Below are 22032 nucleotides of genomic sequence, written 5' to 3'. Positions count from 1 at the left end.
GCATATGCTAATTGGGTTAACAAGGTACTAAGTGCTCCAAGGTGTTATGAATGTGTTGTAAAATCAAAAGCTCTGCTATCAAATGCATTCATTAGTCCTGGTCTGTAATTTACTTGCAACAAGCCTACTCCAAAAGACACTATTCCAGCATTTCTCCTACTCTTCTGTGAGATACATTAGCACAACAGCACTAAAGGTATCTTTAAGTGATACCATCTCGTTTCTAGAGAAAGAAACAGCCAACAGGCTTCCCAGCACCTTTGGATGGTGTCAAATTCCTTTTCAGCTGCAGCCAGCCAATCAAGTCACAATGGATCCCATGCCATGGGTTGCTCTCACTGGGCTCCCCTCAGACAAACAAGACCCATTTGGCCACCCTGGCACAGCCAGTTCTCAGAGGACTGTGGACATGGTGGGGCTTTGCCCACTCCTCTGTTTTCTGAAGGACTCCCATACACTGCTTGGGGCTGTTCCACTCCCTGCTCTTTTCCCCATCTCTAGGCTTTATTCCCATTATCCTTTTCCTCACCTTTTGTTGTCTAGGCATGATTCCTCATTTACACCTCTTGATAATCAGTCACACTGCCTGAGAGTATTTCTGATCTCTGCAAAATACCAACCATGGTGGTCAGCCCAAAGGGCTGTCAAAAATAACCTGCGCTTTCCATTTTACAGGTAATCTCAGATGAAACAGGCATATTACTGTTCAAGTCTACAGAACCGACCAGAAAGTCACAGTATTACTTCTTCCCATTGCCCATTTTTCTGAAACATGCCGAATTTATCCACTAATATAAGAGACTGACCTGATACCTTCTCCTCCTTCTGCTAGTTCTCCCTTACTTAAATTCACATCTTGTCATTTCTGTGTAACTGAGCAACTCATTATTTACTGTCCTCCTTCTTCCTGTTCTTTTTCCTTTCCCATTAATACAAAAGCCTTACTCAACAATGACATTTAACTTGATGCTGATTTCTGCTGTATTTGAAGTAATAAAATAAGATAAACCATATATTTTTTCCTGATTACACTTTGTGACAAAAATAAAAACAACCTGCCTCCAGGTGCAATAGAGCCGTACTGACCTGAGTAACTGTGCCAGTCATTTCATCCAGCCAAATCACTGGTGCAATTAAAACTTGATGATGTGACTAAAGCACTTCATTGACTAATCAGCATCAGTGATCTAAGTTCCTAGGCAACAAAGATGTTGTATCTTACATTCTAGATGTATGGAGAAATGAAAGATGGGAAATTACATTTTTTTCTTAGCAAAAATGAAGATGGAGTAAACCACTGCACACTATGCAGTAGACAGGAGAACAGAATCACAGAATCATAGAATAGTTAGGGTTGGAAAGGACCTTAAGATCATCTAGTTCCAACCCCCCTCCCATGGGCAGGGACACCTTACGCTAAATCATATCACCCAAGGCCTCGTCCAACCTGGTCTTGAACACTGCCAGGGATGGAGCATTCACAACCTCCCTGGGCAACCCATGCCAGTGCCTCACCACCCTAACAGGAAAGAATTTCCTCCTTATATCCAATCTAAACTTCCCCTGTTCAAGTTTGAACCCATTACCCCTTGTCCTATCACTACCGCCCCTAATGAAGAGTCCCTCCCCAGCATCCCTATAGGCCCCCTTCAGATACTGGAAGGCTGCTATGAGGTCTCCACGCAGCCTTCTCTTCTCCAGGCTGAACAGCCCCAAGTTCCTCAGCCTGTCTTCATATGGGAGGTGCTCCAGTCCCCTGATCATCCTCGTGGCCCTCCTCTGGACTTGTTCCAACAGTTCCATGTCCTTTTTATGTTGAGGACACCAGAACTGCACACAATACTCCAGGTGAGGTCTCACAAGAGCAGAGTAGAGGGGCAGGATCACCTCCTTCGACCTGCTGGTCACACTCCTTTTGATGCAGCCCAGGATACGGTTGGCTTTCTGGGCTGCAAGCCCACACTGAAGCTGGCCCATGTTCAGTTTCTCATCAACCAACACCCCCAAGTCCTTCTCCACAGGGCTGCTCTGAATCTCTTCTCTGCCCAGCCTGTAGCTGTGCCTGGGATTGCTCCGACCCAGGTGTAGGACCTTGCACTTGTCATGGTTAAACTTCATGAGGTTGGCGTCAGCCCACCTCACAAGTGTGTCAAGGTCCCTCTGGATGGCATTCCTTCCCTCCAGTGTATTAACTGAACCACACAGCTTGGTGTCATCGGCAAACTTGCTGAGGGCGCACTCAATCCCACTGTCCATGTCAGTGACAAAAATGTCGAACAAGACCGGTCCCCAACACCGATCCCTGAGGGACACCACTCGTTACTGGTCTCCAGCCGGACATTGATAATACATGAATATTGGAGATCAGGTAAGGAAATTATCACCCAGTTAGGAGTTTGTTTCCATACACTTATTCACCCAAGAACACACTTCAGAAGAAGCTGGAGAGCAGTGTACAGAAGATGAGTTATTCTAAGGATCAGCTGACTTTAAATGGCAGAACCTCTTCATGCAATTAACACTCTTCAATGGAAATAGGTATGACAGAAGGAAAGAAATGTTCTAAAAACATGATTCTTCTTTGCTTGACTAAAGGTCAGTGTTGGCTCAAAGCCAGTATCAGTCTCACAAGACTCTCCAGTTTCAAGCACAAAGGTTCAAAACAATAATCTGGTTGAGAGGGGAGACAAATTCAGATCCCACTAATGTCAGTCCCCACACACATAAAAGAGCAGGGTTTGGCCTGGATACATAACTGGTTTCCAAAAGTGGGGGCAGGAACACACATGTGTGATGAGCAGCTCAGACATGCACTTTTACACAACGCTTTTACGTGAGTGAGTTCTGTATTTGCCATATTGCAGTCAATGAGAAGAAACATTTATTTTTCTGCACCAAAAAGACAATCATGATCAGTCACGTAATGGAAACTACTGGTGGAATAATCACCTGAACATTACAACAGCTCATAATGCTGTCTCTAAGCTGGCAATGCAGAAACGTAATTGGGCATACTGACCATAACCTAGCAAACAAAACAAAACTTTCAAATCTGACTGACTTCAAAGGATGAAAAATATATGCCCAGCAGGGACCTTACTTACACTGTGCTGAATCAAGGCCACCATTTCCTCTCTGCATGTGAAACAGTTTGGTCACCTACCCTATGTGGTGAGTAGAGGATGTGCAATTCAAGCTCCACATTCAGTTGCTGCTTCCAGTGATGACTTCTCTCCTGCTCAGTCACCACAGCCCCTGTAACGTGCCACTGGTCTCTGCAGAAGGAATGGCTGCAGCTGGATAATCTAACACTCCTACCCTTTTGGGGTCCAGCAACTTAAAAGGAATGTGGAATGCTCACAAGGCATTTAATCCTGAAATCCATCTTGCTGTAAGAGTTAATAGTCAGATGCTACGTATAGCAGTCCAAGCGTTGCACCATAAATAAGAAAGCATTTAAATGAAAGAGTTTGCAGCAAATGTTCAAATCCAGTACCACGATTCACTTCATTAAAAACAAATCAATGTATTAATCTCTACTGCTGTATTTTTTAGACATGAAAAAGAGATTCTGTGAGCTTCTGAGCACCGCAAGCTGCTTCCGCATTTTGAAAAGAAAGAAGAAATAACATTAAGTCAGCTTTTTAAAGGCTTCTCCTTCCTTTGTATGTTCTCATTCTTACATACATGTCACTTATAACCTGGTGTTCAGCCCCCAAGACGTTTTTTTCCCCCAGCTCAAAAATGCTTTCAGGAACAAGATTCTTACTATACTTAGAGACTTCCGGTTAAATGTAAAGTGTCAAACCAAGACTTGCACAGAACTTTTTAAAAAACATAAAGTACCTGGAAAAAAGAAAAAGTAGGACATGCCAGTGATTCTCCCTCAGACCCCATGGTGGAGTGATGGCGGCCAATAACCTCTACAAACCTGATGGCTGAAGTGATTTGCCCTTCATACAGGTAAATGCAGGTAAGAGCACAGCTTCAGCTCTGTCTTAAGCATAACGCAAGGAATTTCACATGAAATTCTATCTCGGTGAAAAACTTCAATGTGGATTTAAACAAAAAAAGCAACTGTCTGATTCACTTTTCACTGCCCTTCCTCCAACAGAGTAAAATAGGAAATCTATTTCTAATTTTTGCTGTATGGGTCACATGTGGTGTCAATGGCATGGGATACCAAGGCTGTCATCAGTTGCTTAGGATTCAAGGAGAACACCCTTCTCCTAGCTTGTAAACCTTGCTGTTAGCTGCTCCCGTAGCTGCTCGGGCCCAGTTACAGGAAGTTGAATCACTCCTTATCACTCCTTAGTAAAGTTAGGCTTTAAACTAAATTTATCTTATTTGCTGAGTTGAAATTCCAGCCTAGAATGACTAGGATCTTGGGAAAATAAGCACTTGGATCCAGAAATAATTTCATGGCTTATCTTTAGCTTTTAATGGATCCTAAGTACACAGACCCTAACAATCCTTGTGCAGATAATTTGGTTCCAAATGGGGCAAATATCTATTCCTTCCTGAAATGAGCCAAATTTCTCTCTCAAAACAGAAACGCAAAACCTAACTAGAACTTGAATGAAGAAAACGGGCCAATTCAGACTTGTCTTCCCTGCCTTCAGACCAAGCTTAAGGGCAGGGAAGACAAGATGCCTACAAATGACATTTTGAATTGTACCACCATAAAGATGTCAGGAAAATCTCTGACCAAGTACTGCCCATTGATCTCCCATAAGAATGGGTGCCCATGAAGTGGGACTGAAACAGAACTTTTCTTTATGCTGGGGCAGCAGCATGAGCTCTGGCAAACCACATCACTGCACTGTGACCTGGTTTTCTCAGCCATAAAATGACTCTGACTGCTTTGCAGTAGACTGAGATCTATGAATATATTTGAAAGTGTAAGATAGGCATGCATGCAATTGAAGTCAGTTGCCGTTTAGCAGCTTGCCTGCATATGTATCAAAACAGGACTTACCAGCAAAATAGAACAAAGCGCAAGTGAGACCTCTTCTGTTAGTGATGATAATGTGGAAAACGTAGCAATGCTTCTGAAAAGGTAGAAATTCTTCCTAATTCTGCCATCATTCAGGACTAATTTAAAACTCACTAAACTGCTAATAACTGCCATGACTGTATTTAATTTTCCTCAATCATATATATGCTGTCTTGGGACACTCAAAATCTCTCATTTATTGTCCCCCATCAAGAGTTTAACTTAAGGATTTAAAATAACTTTTCTTTGCTAGATTTACTTTTTCCTCTGCAGCACAAAGAGATCTAGCAAGAGAGACCAAATCTGTTGTGATTAAAAAGAAGAGCTAGAAAAGTGTTCTAGCTCTTGCAATGGTATTTTATATTGTTTCCCATGAGGGGAATTATCTCCATTAATGGTGACTGCAAATCCCTGTGTAATGGGACATTAGCTTCCCTTATGCTTGCTACTGAAATGAAATAAGACAACTGAAATATTAGACAGCTGCTTTATAAAGCACTTATCCTATTAAGCCACTTGGCTGTAGTCTTTAGATAGGGATGGGATGCCCAGAGGAATTCTTTGGGGAATTTATCAGTTCTAACATTAAGAAATGCAACGGAAAGCTCTCGTTTATTGGGATCAATTTTAGCAGTACTGTATTACTCCTATCAACAAAAATACCAGGTTCACGGATGCAAGTGGCAACCATTCAGATCTGCACCCTGGGAGGCACATCCTGGTTCTCCTGAAATGCAGCAGTGCTGGTCTTTCACAGCAACCAAGGACTGGGAGTCAGCAGATGGAAAGTAAGTTGTATATTTGCTTAGAAGACATCTGTTTTAGCCCAGCTCATACTGAACTATTTTTATTCATTTCTGTTCCCCCTTGCAGGGAGAGTGTTTTGTTCAAAGGCTGGAGGCAAATCTTGCTACTGCTGAAACAAAACTCTGAGCAGACAATGGATTCCTGAAGGGCTGGATGTGGTGTGGAGCTACGAGACGCTCGGTGACAGATATTCACCTAGCACACAGTAAGATGGTTTCCTTGACCTCAGGAAACAAAACTGACTTACATTTCGTCCTGTTTTTCCATTTCTTCAAGTGACTAATCTTTTCTGCCTTGCACCTCTGACCCCTAGCAGCTGTCTAACCCAGTGCAATAGCTCTTTTCCTCCCCTTTCTCCCTCTTTGCAGTACCTCATAACTAATTGCATTTCAGCTTCAACAACATTATCTTTTACGTGTTAATGAGCAGCCAAGTGCTCATAAATAACACATAGGCATCACACAAGAAGGTCATAAAGGAGCAACTCGATAAGCTTGGGAAAGGGCTGATTTTTAAAGTCCTTTCTCAGTCCTCAAATTTCTCTCCGAGCAAGCTTGAAGGGCAGAGGTTTCATAGAGGCAAAGGGTACCAAAGGGGGGGGCAGCAGAACTTCAGGGTTGGAAGAGAGTTTCTGGAAAGTAACTGCATGTAGCACTGAGACCAGAACCTCTGACAGAATGTGAAACCTCTGAGATTTCAAAAGGCAACTCCTAAAAACAACCCCTGAAGACTTGGTTTACACCTCTGTTAAATTTCAGATGCAGATGGAGGGGGAATGCAGCTGCAGTCTGTTGAGCCAGGGCAACAAAACTCAGAAGGTGATTCATGACCCGGAGCCCTCAGACTCTAAGATGTACCCTGAAGTCAGCAGCTGTTTAAGCCAGTACAAAGCTGGGGAAAGGTTGTGAACCTGTCTTGGTCTGCTGCTGGGGTCACATGGGGACAGCAGAGACGGGGTGTTGTCACCCTTTCAACTGCCCCAGACACATTGGCAGGCTGCACAGTGGAAGTGGATGCTTCATGATGCTCACTGCCTAGCTGTGAAGGCAAAGACCAGCCTGCTGAATGCCCCTTTTCACATCTTCTATGTAGCAACAGATACAGAATGAGGTCTTTTACATTTCTAAGGAGAATCAGTTAAATTCAAATGAAAAAACAGCTCTTGCTGCATTATCTGTAGCAAGCCAGAAAGCTGAAGTTTCTTTGTGTGTTTTTCAATTTACTTTCTTCTCTCTATATAAATGTCACGCTTCTAACTGATGGTTTAAAAACGCCATCTCCAATTTTAAAGGAACATCACATGCTTTGGTTAAGGAAAGTGTTCCTTTCCCTGGTAGACCTCCTGCCATCCTTTTCTACTGACTCCTCAAGATCATGCTGTAAATATCAACACTGGGAAACTTTTAGAAGTAATACATCCATCAAGGCCTGAGACCTGTGGGGCACAGCTGGTGCCCACCCTCAATTCTTCCTGCAGTCTCTGCAAGCTGAGAAGGCTCAGCACCTCTAGAGATGGTGCCCTAAAGACACGACAACAAACCCACTGCCTCCTGTGAAAATAAATAACCACAAGCCGACACAGAGCTCTTCTCCACGAGAGTGGAAAATAAGCATGTGTGGTCCAGCCATATTCTTTCAATAATTGTTTATTTGCAAGTACGGTCAGGAAGTGATGCTGTAGTGTCAGGAAAATGAACCCAGGGAGAAAAGGGGTTGTGGAGTTGCGCCATATGTTTCACACCCCTCTGTTTCTCGCCCACACACATTTAAGGAGGGTGAGTTTGATTTTGATTGTTGATGGATTTTGAATTAATTCAAGTTCCAAACAGAAAAATAAAGTTGGTCTGGACAGAAGCAGCACTGTGGTTCTGGAAACCGAGGCTTGCGGGAAGCTTTGGATGTCTCTCAGCTGTAAGTTGCCAGTAGAAAGGCATGCATGTGGTTTACAAGGTGGGGAGAATGCTGACTTCAAGGCAGGGAAGTGCCTCCTGGGGCATCCTGGAGCAACCATACTTGGCTCCAGAATAAATACTGCCTCAGATCACTGAAAAGACTGTATGTGGATTAGCAGAAGCAACCAAAATAGCCCTTCCCATAACTTAAAGCCTTTACTTCCCTACTAAACCTAAGGGTGAGAAGAGGTAACCCTTACTGGGATCTAACGGGAAAGAATACAAAATGATACACTGCATCCTTCTATTGCCTCCCATTCCAGTATCTATGCTCTTGTGATGCTCTGTGGTCCTCCATGCTCACAGCTGTACTTGACCAGGCAACACACAAGACTGAAGTAGATGTGGACTTGCTCAGAGAGTTAAGATCACTTAATTCACTGTCGATCTGCTCCCTATTGCCCATAATCAGGCATTGCACTTTTTATGAGGCCACGTCTTAAAGGCCTCTTCCACATGAGAATGTGTGAATGAGTATTATATAAGTTTTGTATATTTATACACAAAGGTTTGGATGGAGAAACAGTTACCAGCAGACAGGAAGCTGAAGGGAAGAAAAGTATGATCTGAGACTGTAGGTGGTGAAATTTTCCCAAGAACTGATCAGCTCCAGAGACAAGCAATCTTGCTTAATTCCCAGGAACTGACAAATACAGCACACCAAGAGTCAGCCAGATCCGGACAAGGCCACCAGTACACACTAGCATCAACAACTCGTTGTCTAACTCAAACTAGACCCAAGAACGCAGTGACTGCTGCACGCAAATATACATATACACATGATTAAAGAAAGAACCCTTCAACAGAATTTCTGAATCTACCTAAGAGCTACTGCACACCAGTACAACTCTCCGCTTCTGAATTAAAGGTGTTCTTATAAATACTGTTTGTGATATGTATTTTTCTGACTTGATCCCCTTTATGAAGAAAAAAGGCATTTGAAACTGTTTCCCTTTGACCCCTTCCTTCACACAGTTTTGTTTCCAATATCAAACCTCTTTGCTTGAACTTGGATGATCTCCAATGTCCTCTTTTGTCCTTGATCAATGAACTTAACGGTGCTGCTCAAAGACCCATTCTTAACACTAATTTCTGATCTCACTTGAACCTTTCTTCATTTCTAGACAATTATTGTGTGTTATCCCTATTTGCCCTTTCTAGCTGGAACCATGCCGTTCTAAGGTTTTCTAAGTTTCTTGAACAAACCTGGCACTTTTCAGCTAATAAACGCTAACCACACAAAACTGATGAATTCTAAAAGGAAAAAAAAATCTATGCCAACAAGAAAACATATTGTTCCTCCAGAGGGATATATTTAATATTGTACAGCCAAATCAAACAAACATGCTGTAATCACCAGAACGAAACCTCAGAAACAGCTCAAAACAATAGCAGAGAATAAATAAATATGAACTCAAGTTCTTTGAAGAACAAGAGGAGAATGGTCAAGTTTAGGTGAGGAACAGCTTCTTGCTTAATGACAACATGGAAGGAAGAACTTGAGAGGAAATAATAAGAAAAAATATACTCTTCTTTAAAACAAGTTCTGAATCCTGCTTGCTCCTTTCTAAGCTTAGCGCTTCAGATGATTTAGTGCCTGGCCCAAAGAATGCTAAAAAGGCAACCTCAGAATACTGACGGACACTTCCTGTTCTATTTATGTCCTCATTTTTGTGGGGGAACATATAATATATCCACTTTTAATTAACCCTTCTGTCCCGTCCATGAACAGAAAAATTTGAAAAACAGTCTGATGTTGAGCCAGAAGTATCTATTTCATGTCTTGAGCAGTCTTGTTTACAAAGCGGGTCTCAAACCCTTCAGACCACAGGACTTGGCAGGGTACTCTGGCAGTGTACTCTCATCAGATGTTGCAAAGCAAACAAGTCTGAGGGCAGCCTGAGGAATCACCTCACTTGTATCATAGCCCAGGACTGTCATTCTATGCTGTGCAGTAAGTGCAAGAACAGAAGCGAAAAGGAGCTGTTCATGAGAAGAAAGAATAGGAATTAGTGAATAATTTATACATCACTGAATGCTAATTTTGATAAGCACTACTGAGGAAATGGCCTTTAATGGCTTCCAATGTAGCTGGCTCTCTCATTTTCCTCATACTAGGAGGAAAAAGGAATTCAGCCACTTCAACTCTTAATATATGTATATTTGTTTAACCATTACAGATGGAATCCTACTGGAAAAAAATACTATTTTTGACTAACATGAATCAATTTTAAATGTTTCCCACTCAGGCAAAGATCAGTTCAGGTTTAGAAGCTCCTCTGCCATCTGAAGTCCAACTCAGTTTCTGATGTAACATAAATGGCAATAAATCTTTAACATCTGATTCTTTGAAAATCATAGCACATTTATAAAAGTCAAGCAACAGCTGGTCTCTCTTGGGAGCTGAAAAACAGAACATCCTTTAATTCTTCTGTGCAAATCAGTAATTTATTTGAACCCTTCTATTTTAAAATCAGTCGGGTTGGTGATGTCTTTGAAAGAAAGATAGGGATTTTACTGCACTTCCTTCCTTCTTATTCTGCTTTGATTGCATCAAACTGATTCACTTAGACATCCCCATAACTTAAACATTCTCTTTCTTCACAGCAGGCATCAGAACATCTTTTTTTGTTGTTTGTTTGGTAATACAGATTTACTGATACTGAGCAGGATTGATTTCCTGTCATTTAACACTATCGTGAAGCCCACAGTAGAGTTTCACTAATATTTACAATTCTGCACCTTTTTGCTGTACGCTTTAAAATTCCAGCCACCCCATGTAAGCAGGATCACATGTTCTTCAGAAACGTCTTGTGATTGAGAGATACCACGTTTGCATTGAATTTGGGATACTCATATCAACTAAGACAACCCCTAGCTGCATGCCTTGAACCTGTACAGAGATTGTGTCCAACAGCACCTTAGTACAAAATCTGATTTTCACACTGCTTGCAGGAACAGAAAGGAGATATTGACTGGGCTGCCAGTCATATATCATTATATATAAATACCCTCACATGAATGTGTTGGCCCTTCTACAATGTTCTTAGGAGAGTTTCAGCCTGAAAAAGTTCCATACACTTGTTTTATCATAGAGAGACTTGACTTATACTTTCAAATGTTACTGATTTACTTTTTTTTCACCAAAAGACACATAAGATTGAACTGATATAAGACTGAAAGTATAACGAACACTGATCCTTATTTCCTAATTGAAAAAAGAAAATCTATGAAAAAAAAAATGTTCTTCATGAAATGGACAGCAATAGAAATGGAAATTTACAAAAGAATGCACTTCATAAAGTGGACCATACTTCTCTTTCCCCAGGACTGCACTTTTGGGGACTTTTAGTTGGATCTGTTTTCAGCTTCTGATCACCCAGGTGAATCTAGATTCATATCTGCAGTTAATTATAGCTGCAAATAAAAAACTGGGAGATGTGCTAAGGAAATACCTGCTGCTTCTGCACTGGTCTGGAAATAAACCTGTGATTGCTGACCAGTTACCCTTCACAGACGCTCACAGGAATGGCTTTTCTTTTGGGAACAGAATTGTGTTCGAGCAGTCCAAGAGCAGAGGTCCCACTGAAGTTCCAAACTGCTTTCAGAATTCCCAGCTGAGGTATTTAAGATGCATGGCAAATTTCATGGTGTCTGATGTAATTTCCCAAGAATATTACCCACTGATCAATATGATTTCTACATTCATGGACGTTACAGTTGTTCCGTGTTTTCAGATAGTCATTTATTTTCATCCATGAAATGAAACTACAGGCTGCTCCACAGTCAGCAAACCCTGTAGGCAGGAACTCCCCACAGGCAGCCTGGTTTTGGTGTTTGTTTGTGTTGGTTTTTATTTTCCTCTTTCAGAGTAAATTAGGGAAATTTGAAACAATTAAAACTTTTTTCATATCATATAATTAGAAATCTGACACTGTTCATATTACTTTAAATGTCCTTTGAGGTGAAAAAGAAAGAACATCTTGCAAATCTTGTACTACCGTCTTTCCTTTGTTTTGGCTTTGCTGTATTTTCACAGTGAGTAAGCCAGGTTATGGAAAACACTCAAATCACCTGGAAATTTCTTGCTAAAATTCAAAACCAGATAAAGAAAGGGAGTTTTTAGTGAGATTCAACCATTGTCATCATCTCTTAGGTAGCTGTGGGAGAAGTTGTCCAGCCATGCAGTACAGTAAGAAATAGATAAGGCTCCACTACATGGTTAGGACTTTAGAGAAAGTTCCCTAAGCAATTACTACAAAGTTTGCAAGTGCTTCCAACAAATGTCATGTTTTAAAAGCAGCTGCTCCTGTTTTGTTTTTCAAAAGAACACATACACCTTTTCTGAGAAAGCTCTTTGAAATGAGACAGCCTGTCTTCAGCAGTATCTCCAACCCACAGCTGCAACAAATGCTTGCTGGCAACAAACGAAAGCAAATGTCCCTACTCTCAGCAGCACTTGCACCCTTGACAGGTCACTTCTCAGAGGTAAACTGATCATCTATTCGTTACATTTAGAAATGGGTCCTGGAAAAGACAGAGAACATGTAATTGAAGACAGGATTAAACCTGGCTGAAAACCAAGGCTGGTAATAATTAGCTTTTCCCTCATTTTGAAATCTGGTTACAATCCAGTGAAGTCCAAAGTCCATTTTTTTAAAGTTCTCAGAGAGAAAAAGAGCCAAAGGCCCCAGAATTGTTCTGGGAGGTTGATGTTGTACGCAGTGCCAGTATTAATACCTGTGCTGAGGAGCTGGAGATCATGTGTAACGTGCATTATACATGCAAAAAGAGAGCTGCTGACTGACTCCACTTGTAGATGACAGGTGGGTAAGTTCCTGTAAAGCTACAAGTCATAGTGACCAGTGTACAGAAAAGAAAAAAAAAGGCAATGTAAGACCTATCGTCCAAGTCCCTGAAACAAGAGATTAAGTTAGGCCAAGGCAGAGCATAGGCTTATCACTGACTCTTTGAGCTAGTGACACTTTAAACTATTTGGATCACCTCTGGGGTTCAGTTTTCTGTGGGTGTCTATGCAACTTTGCACAGTGAGTGAAACAAGGTGTGTATAGCACATCAGTCCTGGGTGGACCTCATTTGGAAGTCTCAGTGTGATACCATTCATTCCAGAAGCATCAAGATACTTTTTTAAAAGACTGAAATATCTCAAATGGAGACAGCCCTGCAACTCAAAAGCTGGAACATTTCATGATGCTGGCAGTGCTGCATTCCTTATAAGAAATACAGGAAGCAAAGGGAAATACTCAGGAAAGAGAGGGCACAACAACAACAAAAAAACCAAAATCCGTAGTAATATTACTGAGCTTGAATGATTAGAAAGGCAGCTTTACTTCTAAGAAGGCATTGCCAGCAGAGATAAAGCAGTTTTATCAGCTCTGTCACTTCAAAGACCTCTGTTTCAGGGAACCATTCACAGAAAAAAGATACACATATATTTGTATATTTTATCCAGGGAAGAGCTGAACTTGCAGGGGTCCTAGCCAAGATTCAGAGCAAGAATAGAGAGGTCTCTCAAAGCCTAAGGAAATTTTGAGAAACTAAGATTAGAGAGAGAGATGTCAGCTCCTGGCTGAACAACTGATTTCCTTGATAAGCCAAGCATTTTGCTACTACATAACAGTATCTCAAAAAGAGTTAACAACCTGTGTGAGCACTCAAGAAGGCTAATTAAAGTGCCAAATTGTTTTATGTCAGGTTTTCTTTTGATAGATATCATGTTCTCCCTTTTCTACAGGTGAGGGCAGTAAAACTCAGTGCGACAACTGCACTAATGCTAGGCAGTGTCCAAGTAATAGAAATACATCCTCTGGAGTCATAATTCACTCCTCTTTAGCATATTTTTACAAGAAAAAAAAATCATTTAATAGTCAGCAACCATTTTCTACTTTATAAATTTAATTTTACTTGTGGTACTATAATTCATCATCAGTTACTATAAGGGAGCAGCACTCTAGACAGTACACTACTGAATTCTGGCACATTGCTTGCCTGACACAGGATCAGTGCAGAATAACCACAGCAATACTTACGTAAATGAGACCAAGTCAATCCCTTCCTTTGCCCTTCAGAAACTCATGGTGGTTAAATATAATCTAATTTATTGAGAGTAAAATATACAGGTTTGAGGAAGAAATATCTTCTAGTCAATGCATAGCCTCATCAGACAGACAATTAACTGTATGTGTATCATCTTTCACAGGGCTCCAGGAAACAGGAAGATTTCTAAAGAAATACTCCAGATTCTGTATTTAAGTGACTACCTGCTTTACCACCCGCTCCACAGTTCCATCATCATGCTCTCCTTTAGTTCTACCATAGTCAACATTTATGTCATACCTTTACAAATTTTTTCACATCAGCTACAATCTATAGCTGCCATTAACAGAGTTATTTCCCACTGATGTGTTTTCTGTTCAGTTCAGTCCCACTGCTCAAGTACTGCATAGACTTCACACCATAGTGATACATGTTTTGACCACACACAACCACTGCTGGGGCTCAACAGCTCTTGTCCCTCAAAATTCCTCTACTGCTGCAGTAGAAATGTGTCTCTTGTGTATGACGCAACACACTGTCAAAGATGGGCAGAACTCAGACCATGAGATGCACACACTGTGCCACATTAATGACAGAGGGATAGGGGGTTTGGATCACTAACTGTGTAAATACTTCATAAGAGCCTAGAGATTATTTTAGAAAGCCTAGTATCAGTGGTCCAAAGGAAAAAAAAAAAATGTTTCAGGAAAATAAAGCATATAACTGAAAGCTACCAAATACTTTAGTAACACTGAAGAGAGACGAAAGCATTTGAGAGGGACAGATACCTGCTCTATAGTTTAGTTCTGCTTGGTATATGATTTCCCTTGCTGAGAAACTAAGTAGAAATTAAGCTGTCAGCTCAGTCAGCAAGAGTGCTCTTGTTAACAAAATTAACGCATACATTTGCCTTATGGTATTGTTTTATTTTCTCTATGCCTCTAGTTCCCTCTCTGAAAAGGGAGATACCTCACTGTTCTATATCTAACTATTCTTTGATTCTATGATTCTATATTGACATCAAAATTTTACATTTTTTTTCCTTATGTTGATTTTCTTATTTCAAGGGTATTTTCATTGAACGATTATTATTATTTTATATCAAATGTTCTCATTTCTTTAACTGAGCTTTTCCAAGTCATTCCACCTTTGAGAGAAGCCTTAGGCTTGTTGCTGATTCCAGGCCGGTCTGAGAACACAGAAGAGCGTTATTAGTAGCAGAACCAGAGAAATCTCTGGTGAGATCAGCTTTATGATCCAGGCAGACCTCATGGGCAGTTCTGGTAGTGGCAAGGTTAATAGCAGCAGTGCTAGTGTGTTCCAAGGGGCTAGTTCCCCTTTCAAGTGGCTAGGCAGCTGAGCTTGCATGTAAATACAAATTTGCAAATAGAATTGCCTGTGCCTTCATGTCAATATAAACCACATGGGAATCCACCTCTTACTTGCAGGATTCATGTGTTGTTAAGGGGAGAGCAGGGTACGCACTGTGCTGGGCTGTTAGGTCAGCTTCATGCTAGAGTGAGGGAGGAGACTTCCCTCAGTAACATTTAGGGAATGATGCCAGCCCTCAGCAACCAGGAGCTCTGTACTTGCTGTAGTCAGCCGTCCAACTCCCACTGCTGGAAGCAAGTGGCTCAACTCCAGCTGTTGGGATCAACAGTTTCAGAGAAGGAAGTAATTATAAACTTCCTGCTCACCTTAACGTACTCCATTTCTTTGTAATCTGCCTTTCTTTGTAATCTGTCCAGTCAGAGTGGGATCTTTGGCTTTTCAATTTTGGTTTTAGGCACTTAAATTTCAGTAATTAATCTCCAGATTAATTTATGTTGTGAAGCAATGACCGACCACTTTGAACTGTATATGCTGATAGTGGCAACTAATAAACATAGTAATTTTCCTTATGTCCTCCTTGTGAGGTATGTAAGAGAACAAGTTCCTTTACTACTGAATTAGTGGGCATTTCCATTTGGTGATTTTGGTTATTTAAATCAGCACATGTGAACACTAGACAATAGTTCATAGAAATATGACCTATTTAGAAAAACATTTAGCATGTTGGAGCACAACTTTCTGGAGTTCAAACTCAAAATGATTAGTAGTCACTAGGTAAAAAGTGGGGCGTAAAAAGCGGGGGATCAAGGCACATTTCATATCTGCGTTACTTGGAGAAGATACTTCCAAAGAACTGAGAATACTTCCTAAGAAAGAATCTGAAGCAGTACTTCCTGCTTCAGATCCTATTTTCTGCTTCAGTAACAATATCATAATAATTCACTTTGATTAGAAGCCTTTCATGAAAAGAGAATTTACCCCTGACTTGTCCCAACAAGCCCTAATTCTAAAATTTCCCTTCTAATACCAATTACCTTCAATTAGAAAAATAATTATTTTCAGATTTTATACGATACCACCTATACGGAAAAGGTCAAGATCTCGATCTCATGACTTCAGAAAGATGAGCTGAGCTCAGTATCTAATGGAAAAAATAAAAGTATACCATGTATATTTATTTTTAGAGAGTAAAAACTTTTCAGTTCACATTTCAGAGCTTTTTTCCTCATCCAAAACAACAGGAGGAAATGAGAACTGCTCTCCTCAGCATTCTGCAAAAGCCAACAAAATAACAGCCATTAGAAGATGGACCAGTATCGCCAGAAACAGCTGTTTTGCAAGCCAAAAGATCAATGGGCTTAACAAATGAGAATGCCCTGCATGCTGGCATTTTCTTTATGCAATTCCCCACTGCTTTGAATTCAAATATAAAGACTGAAATCCTGTCTGTGGTGAACTGAATAGCACAAGGATTTGTCCCTAAGGAGAGGTTTTTAGATAGCATGCCGAAGAGGGCTTACTGTACAGAACAAAAGCTGTATATTTTGCCTTTTGGAGAAGGATGAAGAAATTTTGCATAGTAGGCTACCTAGGACCTGACTTGGATGTTCAATGGGAATTACATTTACTGTAATTGCATTCATTATCTATTGATTCTTCAGCACTGAGTTCAGTTCATGAACCCACTTTTCCCCCCTCTATATAATACCAAAAGACAATCCAAATAATCCTTTTTCTGTTTATGAAATCTTTTAGATTACAGCTTGCATATGAAAAAGCCATACATTGCAAATGGAAAAAGAACCATTTTGTATGTTCTCTTTGTCTTTCTTTTTACAAAGGAGCAGATCTACAGACCTTGCTCAAAGTCTGCATTTCTACTATATATTATTTAATGAAAATGAGATTTTTGAGCCCAGGGATAATTGCTTTATGTATTTTTGAGAGAGAAAAAGCCAAGAAAATTTAAGATGTTAAGGGCTAAGACTGAGTTTAAGAAGCTACTTAAACAGGTATTTAATGTAAAAGGCAGGAGTAATCCTCTCTCTTTTTTCTCTCTCTCTCTTTTTTTTTTCTTCCTTAACATATTTGGACCTTTTTTTTCTTTTTTCCAATCTGAAGAGTCTCATACAATCACCTGAGCATGGTCTGCAGCCAGGGCAGCCTGAATATTTAAAGACTTAGGAACACCTCTGAGTCAGGCATATAATTCAGAATATTTTCAAAGCAGAGCCTGCTACCATAAAGATTGCAGTGAATTTCCTTCAATATATAAAAATGGCTCTGAATTTGGGTCTGTACCCTGTGTTGGGACAACACAGGATAATGCTCTAATTAATGTACAAATACATTTGCAAGAGTTCCTTCCTCTCCCCCATATTCCTAATCCAAACAAACAAAAATAAAGACAAGTGTGATGTGCCATCAGATGCAATTTGTGATGGTATCCAATATGTGAGTGGCAGACTGGAACTAGGAATCAGCTCTTCCGCCCCCATCAAGTGCTCTATCCTCTGCACCAAATGATCCCTCGAATGATAAATGCTATGGCTAGGTTCAGCTGTCTTGAGAGAAAGCAAAATCATTGGTGCATTTACAGTAATGTTATCCCATTCCCACCTAACAACAAAACCCTTCTGTTTTTTTAGAAGTTTCAAATGCAAAGGTAAAGCTTTGCTCTAGGGCTACAACATGATGAAAGAGGAGACAGAAATCACAACTTGGAACCCAGAAGGAGATGGCTCACAAATAGGTCGAAAGAAATACATATGACTTGAGGCACAAGGAATGTTATTAAGCAGCAGTGCTATCTGAAGCTGTGAATTTTAGAGAGGTTGTGGTCTGCTTTGTCTAAAATGTTGTTTGGCATTCTTGTCTGAAGATTCAGCTATTGTGTTAGGTAATCCTTGAGTGTAATAGCAAGATTTAGGGAAAGGACAAAGTATGTTGACTAAATCTTTGAATTCTTTTGCCTTCAGAGAGTAGTATCAACCCTTAAATATTATTTGAGAATTGCTTCTGGTACTGACAAAGGTGGTCACAGTTCAGGATTAATCTGCTGCTATCCTGGCACACTGCTAGCACTTCAAAGCTATTTGGGTGTGTCTCTAAATGAAGCTGTTGTGAGCAGCAGGAGTTTTTAAAAGCAGGAGCTCTTTCTCCTGGCTTCCGTGGATGGAGATCTTGCTGGGCACACACAGAGGCTACAACTTCAAAAAAAATCAGTGCCTGATTCTGAACTCCTGGGAATAACTGCTGACTACGCTGGAGTTAAATAAGCAGGGGAACCACTGTTTGCTGAATACCTGTCAGCGCTGTTATCAGTACCATGTGAGTTAACTATAGCACATAGCTTACTGTGTTTACCAAGCACTACCAACTCAGCCAAGAAACCTTAACTAGAGAGCATGATCTGGTACAGTCTTCCAGTGCCAGTCAGTAACTCAGTACCAGTCTATGTGAGAAGGTAAATCTTCCCAGTCCAACAAGATTCACTCAGACCATCCTAGAAGATAAGCTCAACGCATTGAAACTGTTCAGCAAGAACTTGCTCTCTATCCAGTGATGATAGTTGCTCAGATTTCACAAAGCACATGCAAGTATATTTAAACTTAGCTGTACACTGGAATTTGTTTCTATTCATTAAATGTATATAAGGACAAAAGAACACACAGATAGCCTTAAATCAGCAAGTGAACCCCCCCACCTAAAAAGTAAAAAACATAACAGAGTCCTAGAACTAATTTGGCTTTTCCCCAGTGGCAAGATTTTTTTCCCTATATGATCTGATGCTTAATTTATCTCACACACATTCAGTATTAAGTTCAAACAAGGTTTTGCATAGAAATTCCTATAACCTTTTCAGGTTTTGCATCCTTAAACCAACTGTTGCTATGATGGGCCGTTTTTCAGATTAGACACAGTTTCCTATGCTGTTGGCACTATATACCTTATATGCAGCTACAGCATGCAATATGGAGCATCTTACCTATACCTTGCCTGTCTAGCATAATTCATGCAACTGAGTCCATGAGCTTGGAGCAAACAAGCAAAGCTTATGCAAATACTTAAAATAAAGCATGAGCTCAAGTACTCTACTAAGTCAGGGACTTTTTCAGGAATGATAAATGTGAAAAACAAGGAAAAGGAAGCAACTCCTTGTGGATTGAAGACATAAGAAAACACTTCTTGAACTTCGGGCAAAGTATTTGCATACGTTACAGTGGCCTTTGCATTGTGAAGATTAATACTTTTCTAATGCACATTAGTGGTCATAAAGGAAATGCATAGGAACATGCCTTTAAGATAAATACAACATGTGGTCTTACAAAGGTTAACTTATTTGCAATTAAATCCTATTTCTGAGTCCAACTTTCAAAATAATGTCTGCGCTGAACCCTACTTACAAACTTTACAACAGAAAAGACAGGTGTCTGAAATCAGAACTCTGATTTGTGAAGACACCCTTCTACCTTGTGTAAGTGGCAGCATAATTAAAGCCCTGACAAACACATAAACCCATGATGGTGAAAAAGGATGAATTCTGCAGTAAGATACAAATGATTTCAAAACAACACATGAAGAGACTATAGACATTCAGCGGATATGACAAACCCCATCAGTGTAGCTAAGGCAAATTATTACTAACAGCCACCAACTGCTAATTCAGCTGAAGACCACAGTTGGAGGTACCAGGGTGACAAATTCAAGTCAGACATTTTAGTGGAGCTGGGAATCTGGGCTCAAATCATCTGATAAGTAAAACAGCAAGTACATATGTGCCAACAGTGCGCAGCATTCCAACAGAATCTAGTGCATCTTGGGGCCATCCATATGCTCCACCATATGTCCATGAGAAGAGAGGTCCAGAATCACTCTCTGAAAAGGGCTGGCTCTCAAGATACCAGCCAGGATCCCAATTTTGCTTTATTAATTGGTGTGTAAGCACCTGTATTCCCTCCAACAGACTACTGATTTTAGCTCAGAGGGAAAACATGGAACATAACCCTTTGCTGATTCAGAACCTGACTCCCATAGGGCAAGTTCTACTAGGGAAGAAAAGGCTGCTCTGGGCTGCATTTCTTCAGAGTCAATTCAACCTCTGAGCATTAACCACAAAGAAGCTGCAGCAACAAAGATGTTACCATGTAAAACAGCAATGCTAATGAGCACCTAGACAGGTGGCTTTATTTTGCCTTCTGTTCTGCTCTTCACTTACATTTTTCTCGGGGTGATTAGTTGCAGTCTATTTTCACATTTTAGTCCTACCTTATCACTATCCACTGTGTTCTGTGATGTCCTGGATGCAATGGAAATGGTGTCAGGTTGACTGCTGCCATCTCCTTGGCTATCTGCATCATCTACTCCATCTCTGCACAAGACATAATAGGGAAACAACGATGCTTAGTTAACATACCACCTTGGAATATGCACAACTTTATAAGTGGATTTGAGAAGTGCTGAGTCAGTGTGCCAGAGCTGGCTTTGTTCTAAAATTACCTCACTGATGCAGCCCATGCTGCTATGTAGCTTGCAATTTAAAATGATGTCAACCTCAGCTATAGGGTTTGGATTAGCACATAATAACAATGTTTGCTGCTGAAAACAGGATGGCCATTGCCTGCATGTTTACAGCAAAGACAACTGTGGTGTTCATAAATAGCTCTCTAATGAGGGTGTCAGGCAAAAATTTTCCTTCAGTTAGATTTCTGCCTTAACCTAAACTATTCAGCCCAGGCTACATATGGCACTGAAGAAAGGGATATTTCTCTTGTCTCACAGGAACATCTTCAGGAATTTAATACTGAGCCATAAAAATTATATCCAAACAAACATAAATAAAGACAGTATAGAGCTCAGAACCCTAACTCCATGAGTCTGCTAACAGAGCGTATTTTCTTCCTTTTTGCTGTATAGATACAATCCTCCTAAATTTTTACTGATCTTTCAAAAGAAACTTTTAAATAATATAAAATACATATTTAAGGAAAAGAAAAAGATAAGTAAGATCTCCATTCTCTACTAGAAAACTCTTGTATTGGTGCATGTCTCCAGGAAGAAATGTTTGGATCTCTGCCTTGCTACAAGTCTCCTGGGTGACCTTGGTGACTCATGCTTTGGATGCCTCTATAATACAGCCTGAAGCAAGAGTAATAAAACTTGATGAGGAAATGGAGATGTTCAAATTGTAGGTGGCTTTTGGGAATACCAGCATAACAGCAAAAGAACAATTAATTTTCTACAATTCTTATTTAATTCAGGATTCAAAAGAGTTGGCAAAAAAATTAATATTACCTCGCAGGCTGAAATGAATTTGCATTTGATGATGAAACATCAATTCTCCACTGCAGTGATATATTGTTATGACCAGCTGCGATTTTCACTGTCAAACAATTCAAAATGCCAAACAAGGGGAAAAAAAAATAAAAAAAAAATCCCCTAACACTCAAGGACGAAGAATTAAATTTTACTTCGGGAAAGAAACATAACCTTGGAGTCTGAGGAATTTTTATCATTCATGTCTCTCTAACACTTTGAATTACTAAAATAAAACACCATTGTATGTATATCATAGAAAATCTTTCTAGCTACTTTTGCCAAGACAACATGTAAAAAGCAAACACGATGAAAACTGCTTTTGACAATAGTAAGTGAATCCAGTAAAAAGCCCACAGACACTACACTGCTGTTGGTTGAGAAAAACCTTGTGATTTCATGTGGTACAGAATGACTGAGATTACCTTCTACTGTTGTTCCGCTGCTTTGCTGGTGTCTTGGGGAGCTGAATTGGCTCTTTCAGAGCTCCTTTCAGATGGATAATCCTTTCTTGAATGACTTCCCGTATGTTTTTGATCCATTCCTGTTTTGTTTCAATACTGGATGCCTAAA

The 22032-nt window shown here is 40.3% G+C and overlaps 1 protein-coding gene across 13 annotated transcripts in view; it reads right to left on the bottom strand.

Moving 5' to 3' along the window:
• The window catches only part of KALRN (kalirin RhoGEF kinase), a 514073-nt gene that overhangs the window by 117694 nt on the left and 374347 nt on the right, over window positions 1-22032 (bottom strand). For 12 of the 13 annotated variants that reach the window (XM_061472007.1, XM_061471725.1, XM_061471773.1 and 9 more), the window contains exons 32-33: window positions 21885-22027; window positions 20413-20515 (exon numbers count right to left, since the gene is read on the bottom strand). In XM_061472007.1, coding sequence (XP_061327991.1) covers window positions 20413-20515; window positions 21885-22027 — 246 coding nt within the window. Of the gene's footprint in view, window positions 1-19611; window positions 20268-20412; window positions 20516-21884; window positions 22028-22032 lie in introns of those variants that run through there. The other variant, XM_061472089.1, reaches the window with a different exon arrangement.

The sequence above is a fragment of the Pezoporus flaviventris genome, unplaced genomic scaffold (assembly GCF_033815535.1).
Source record: "Pezoporus flaviventris isolate CSIRO_AGI_PZ_B2104156 unplaced genomic scaffold, CSIRO_AGI_Pfla_v1 ptg000001l, whole genome shotgun sequence".
Taxonomy (NCBI): Eukaryota; Metazoa; Chordata; class Aves; order Psittaciformes; family Psittacidae; genus Pezoporus; species Pezoporus flaviventris.
This window is presented reverse-complemented; position numbering and strand designations above follow the sequence as displayed.